The sequence below is a fragment of the Adiantum capillus-veneris genome, chromosome 11 (genome assembly GCF_014529385.1).
Source record: "Adiantum capillus-veneris isolate H3 chromosome 11, ASM1452938v2, whole genome shotgun sequence".
Classification (NCBI taxonomy): domain Eukaryota; kingdom Viridiplantae; phylum Streptophyta; class Polypodiopsida; order Polypodiales; family Pteridaceae; genus Adiantum; species Adiantum capillus-veneris.
This window is the reverse complement of record NC_140941.1, coordinates 103093706-103099705: the sequence shown is the minus strand read 5'-3', so window position 1 is coordinate 103099705 and position 6000 is coordinate 103093706. Positions and strand designations below refer to the sequence as shown.

General features: G+C 44.1%; 1 protein-coding gene across 1 annotated transcript in view; it reads right to left on the bottom strand.

Annotated features, from left to right (window-relative positions):
• Window positions 1-726: 726 nt before the first annotated feature.
• LOC147447754 (kinesin-like protein KIN-13A) overlaps window positions 727-6000 on the bottom strand; it is a 46782-nt gene continuing 41508 nt past the window's right edge. Inside the window, exons 10-12 of the mRNA XM_086523468.1 lie at window positions 1896-2472; window positions 1697-1762; window positions 727-1316 (exon numbers count right to left, since the gene is read on the bottom strand). Coding sequence (XP_086379594.1) covers window positions 1131-1316; window positions 1697-1762; window positions 1896-2472 — 829 coding nt within the window. The 3' untranslated portion in view covers window positions 727-1130. The remainder of the gene's footprint in view (window positions 1317-1696; window positions 1763-1895; window positions 2473-6000) is intronic.

The window sequence follows — 6000 nt, the reverse complement described above, 5'->3', positions numbered from 1 at the left end:
ATGAATTCTGGGGAAACAGATACATTTAAATAAATCACAAATATCCATCCATCACTTTGAGAGTGGCTCCATCTCTATTACGGATTTGTGACTTGAGGTTCTCTCTCATTACCATTGTTTCCTGTCTCACATTTGTTTTGCAAAGCTGTAGCTGAGGACCTTATCTTCAACCTTGCAGGGCTTGATTATCCAATCGGGCACCATGCATATATATAACCAACAACTGTGCACGCTCTAGCAATAAGCCAATGATAGCCGCTAGGGATTCAGTGAGATCCATTAGCAGACTGCCCAGGCAAAACAATTGTTTCAGAAGCAATGGCCTCCCCTTTTCCTTTATAGACACATTTTTGTTGGCAGAAAAACTGAGACAAGTCAACAAAACTAACCAATGGGCTCACTCTTACCGAATATATTGCTCACTTACTACTAACACTTCATGCCTGCCAAGAGAGACTTCCAAAAGGCTCTGTAATGTGCAGAGCATGAACACCATTGCAGCAAGTTTTGACTTCTCCCGAGCCTCTTAAAACAAGATCGGGCAAAAAAATAATCACGATACCATGAAGAAATGAGCTATAAAGGAAAACGGGTGCCAAGTTAGAATTTGTTTGGGTCCTTCACCTGTGCTACTAAAGCCCCTACCCCCTTCTCAAGCCCCCTTAGGTTGAAATCTCAGTACAATGACAAAAGGCTGAAATAATTACTTGTGCTGAGCCCTGCAAATTAGAAGCTCCAAAAAACAAAACTCCTTCACACAATAAACTTCATGGTAAGTAGTTTGATGGGCGGGAACACTTATGCTTTGGATTCCTACCATCTTTACAGACTTGGTGGTGTGTACAACATTTGCAAACTCTGAGGATGTATCAGAGTGCCAACCATGATTCGAACGTACTCCAAAACTTTCTTCAAACACAAATGGCATCGCACTACCTGTACTAATACAAAACCATAGGTACATTTAAGCATACCCGCTGCTGCGACTCAAGTTTGTAGTTCCTCAAGTGAATGCAGAACCCACACTCAGCTCACATTTATAGCTGAGATGGCAATCAACTTAGGCCCTCTCAACAAGGGATACCCAAGAATTCTCTGAATAAAAGATGGAGATCACCAAGCAAATCCTCTCAATGACCAGCATTCATATTGCGGCTTAAAATTTCCTGTTCCTTGAGATGGCGCTGAAACCTTGCTAGCCGAGCTTGCAAATTCACGATACCGGCTGCTTTTCTTGAGAGAAGATAGCTCAGCTGTGACACATAGCGATCAATCCGGCTACCAGGTTGGTCTACTTCTGTTAGGAGCTTCATTTCCTACACATTCACGTTTTAACATAATCAATCATGCCATCAAGCAGTCATAACTTCTACTAGCAAGTTATCCTGACAGCTACAGAATTACTTTAACTAAAGCAACAGTAAACAATTCATTGTAAGAACTAAAGGTCACAGCATTCAGGACCAAATGGAAGTGCAAACTTTGCATGAAGCTTTATTGGAGGCACAAATTCATGAATGAAAAGGTACACTGAACTTTGCATGAAGCTTTAACACAGGCACAAATTCATGTGAAGAGGTTTCTTGCAACCCGGATCTCAACAACACACAAATACTCAGCATACATATAGACATGTGCAACCACATCAATGATCAATACTTGCAGAAGGTAAAGCAGATTGGATTAAGAAAAATACCTCCCGAACCAGCTCCATTGTGTCCTCCACCTCCAACCTGTGGGCTGCAATAAGGTCCTCCTCTTCCTGAAAAGTTTCACAGACAATACTACGTCAATACACACAAAACTGGAGTTTAAATTCAACATGGTAACAAACACAATTCATCAATAACGAGACTTTGGATTATTACGTTGGCAGTATGTAAGAATTCTTTTACCTCTAGTATGGCATTGATGTGACCATCATAACCATTCTGGGAAACAAGCATCTCAGGGATGTCTTTTGGTCTTAATGGAGCGCCATTAGAAGATGTTTCCTCTTTGTACTGAACACTTCTTCGGACAGTAGCATTCTTCTCAACCTTCACATCATCATTTGGGACCCTCGGCTCATATCTATCAGGCTTCTCGTCTTTGGCAGCCCTTTGACTTTGGCGAGAAGGTGAACTTCTATCTTGTTCATTTCTATCCATGTATGGGTCACGTTGATAATTGAAGCTATTAGAAAGGTTGTCACGGGAAATCAGTCGATCTCTGTCATTCACAGAAGAGGAAACTTTATTCTCTTCCCTGCCCATGGAATTCTGATGAGGAAACCACTGTTCCTGTTCCACTCGTTGCATCTGCCAATTCATCTGTTCCACAGCTCTTTTACTAGCCTCTGGAACTCTGTACTCTGTGTTATTATCCACATCAGCAGGAGGTGGAGCAGTAACAGTATCCCTTTGGGTTTGAACCCCTGTATTTGGACTAGGATCCCTCTTGGAATTGCTGTTTTTTGACAAGCCCTTCACCCTACAAAGTTAAGCAAGCAATCTCAGTCAATAGCTAGCTCTTTAAGGTCTCTTGGGATAGTTTCCTACGAAGTTAAAATTCGCTTCTCTCTCTCTCTCTCTCTCTCTCTCTCTCTCTCTCTCTCTCTCTCTCTCTCTCTCTCTCTCTCTCTCTCTCTCTCTCTCTCTCTCTCTCTCTCTCTCTCTGTGTGTGTGTGTGTGTGTGTGTGTGTGTGTGTGTGTGTGTGTGTTCAGTTGTGAAGTGCTGAAGTCTGTTCCAGTTCTGTTCTTTTCAGTTGGCACATGGTGCATGTTGGTTACACAAAACTCCCTCTTGGGCATATATGAAAAGGAATTCATGCATTGACGATTTGGAAACAGTCTGTTCTTTTCTATTGGCACGTAGTGCCTGTCGGTTACACAGAGCTCCCTCTTGTCATATATACAATGGAATTCATGCATTGACGATTTGGTCCAGTCGCAGGTTACCTTTGCAAAGTTCTCTCTGTGTGTGAAAATCTAAAGTAAAGTAAAGAATTTCGAGTGAAAGCCACAGCCTACCACCCTACGGGCCGGTTTCAAGGTTCCGTTGCCAGGACTAAATCACTTTTTCTTCAAGAAGTGAGCCTTCATTGTTTTGGGAAAAGACATAAGAGTACAGGAACGCGGGATTACACTATGGCCGACAAAGGGAAAGGTACAATGGAAGAGGGTTCCTCCCCGCAGGACGAGCAGGAAATTCCTATGGCGTTTAAGGTTGGAAAGACTTCACGGCCACCCTTGTCCGTACCTTTTCCCAATGAGAATGCTCCTCCAGTACACGGCTTAATGACTGGGCAACTTGAGGATGATGCGTTCAAGACTCAGTTAGTTGCCACGGCGAATGACTGGTACAAAACCCAAGGTTTATGGAGTTCTTGCAAGCGCCACCACTGCCACAACAAATAAGGCGACCTACACTGCCTACAGAGCCTACTGAGGCTTAAGCCCAGGTACTTCATGCCTCTCTGGAGCACTCGCATGTTGCGGAGTAACGTGCTCCAAAACACGTTCCTTCTGTCCATGAACAGGTGGCTAGGACGCCAATTCCACAGGCTATGCCGGTTCAGCCCGCCATTTTCAGAGCCCGCATGTTGTCTTAAATGGACGGGGAACTAGTTACCAGGCAATGCATCAAGTTTTTTCACCACCCACGATACATCCTAGATATTTCCGGGGTGAGTATGGCTGGTTATGCACCTGGACGCTAGCCGTACATGCCAGGAACAGTGTTTGGGGGTATGCAAGGCAGGAGGCCAAACCCCATGTATGGTAGCATCGGCATGCAGCAAGGCTTTCAAAGCAACCAAGGCCAGTTCGGGGTGCCACAAAGTAATTTTGGCATGGCTGGTTTTCTGGACAGCAGCCAGATATGGCACCTATGACGCAAAATGTCAATGGCCATGACGTGCCGATTATTCCTTCTACAGTACCCATGTTGCAGACAATTCCTTATGACAATTTGGGGGCACCGGAAAAGCCGAAAGCTTACAAAGAAGATGGTGCAATTGTAAAGTCCAACACTTTCAGAGGGTTTGAGGATAAGGCAAAGGCTCTTACTTTCCTCCAACGTCACCATAAAACGCGTTTCGACAAGTCAGGGCAGGTGAAACGTTTCAGGCCTTGAAACATTTTGCTTAGCAAGTGAAACACAAGCCGTTTCACTAACAACAAGTTATTGGAGTTTTACTTTGAAAGTCGCTAAACGCACATTTCGGTCTCACGTTTCACTGTGCTCTAATTTTGGACTAAAACGTTTCGTGGTGAAACACCACGTTTCAAGGTGAAACGTTCCAGACTTGAAACGTTTCGCGGTTACGCTGCTTTCCTGCAGCAATTTGATACAGCTTATGCAGAAGGGAATTTTACAGAGGCCTCTAAGGTCAAGAAAGCTGCCACTTTCTTGAAAGACAATGCGCTTACATGGTGGACGACATTGTTAATGCAAGGACCGACACCCGCCACACGGGTCTACTCGTCACAAAAATACGGAAGCATAAACTGACTCTTAATTGTACTTCAAATACACAACAGAATCGGAGAGAGAGAGAAAGTTAGACACTTCATTGGGGACCAGAAGATGGGTTGTCCCCGCCTCCCCCCCCCCACACACACACATAAAGCGATTATCTTTATTACTAAGGGAGAATCTTTACAAGCACAGGAATGGTGTAACAAACTTGGACACTCCAAGTCAAGAATCAACCGCGACAGCACCAAATAACCACTTCAAAACAATTCACAGATCACAATAGATTTGCACTGGCCCGGCGGAGTTCCGTGCCTAGAGATATTGGCCCCAAAGACTGGCGCCCCTTTCGGTATTTCTTTTTGTATTAATCAATCATCAAAGTACAAGAGAGCGGTTAGGGTTTCACTCTCAGACTCTGCGTCCAGATGCTCTGATACCACTGTAACAAACTTGGACACTCCAAGTCAAGAATCAACCGCGACAGCACCAAATAACCACTTCAAAACAATTCACAGATCACAATAGATTTGCACTGGCCCGGCGGAGTTCCGTGCCTAGAGATATTGGCCCCAAAGACTGGCGCCCCTTTCGGTATTTCTTTTTGTATTAATCAATCATCAAAGTACAAGAGAGCGGTTAGGGTTTCACTCTCAGACTCTGCGTCCAGATGCTCTGAGAAGTGAGGCCCTCACCACTAATTTAAAGGTTACAAGGGATGCCCAAAAGCAGAGCCCCAAAAGCTTTTAAAATCAAAAGCATCAGTTCTCTCTCTCTCTTAGAGACTCTTTTCCTTTTTTTTTTATAAAAAAAAAAGGAAAAGAGTCTCTAAGAGAGAGAGAACTGATGCTTTTGATTTTAAAAGCTTTTGGGGCTCTGCTTTTGGGCATCCCTTGTAACCTTTAAATTAGTGGTGAGGGCCTCACTTCTCAGAGCATCTGGACGCAGAGTCTGAGAGTGAAACCCTAACCGCTCTCTTGTACTTTGATGATTGATTAATACAAAAAGAAATACCGAAAGGGGCGCCAGTCTTTGGGGCCAATATCTCTAGGCACGGAACTCCGCCGGGCCAGTGCAAATCTATTGTGATCTGTGAATTGTTTTGAAGTGGTTATTTGGTGCTGTCGCGGTTGATTCTTGACTTGGAGTGTCCAAGTTTGTTACAAATGGGGCAAACGCCCGTCCTTTTTTTCTTTCTTGGTTCTGTTCTGACTACTGATTGAGAGAGCGTTTTCACTCTCTTTCTGCTAAGAGGACTTCCTCTCTTCTGCAAGCTTTGTTGCAAGCTCTCACCAGGAGAGTCTATCTTCCAAAAAGCTTGTCGAAGCTCTCACAATGGAGAGTCTATCTTCCACTATGTGTGGCCCTTCATGCGCAATCATTCATGCATTGGACTCAAGAGAGAAACAAACAAAATGCACACAAACATGCTTGTTGTAATTTTCTACACACAACCTGAAATTCTTACCTGTGCGCACTCCTACGCCAAAACAAGGACCTCTTCGCGATAAAATCTCCCAAAACTTGCGTAGGCGTAGGGTA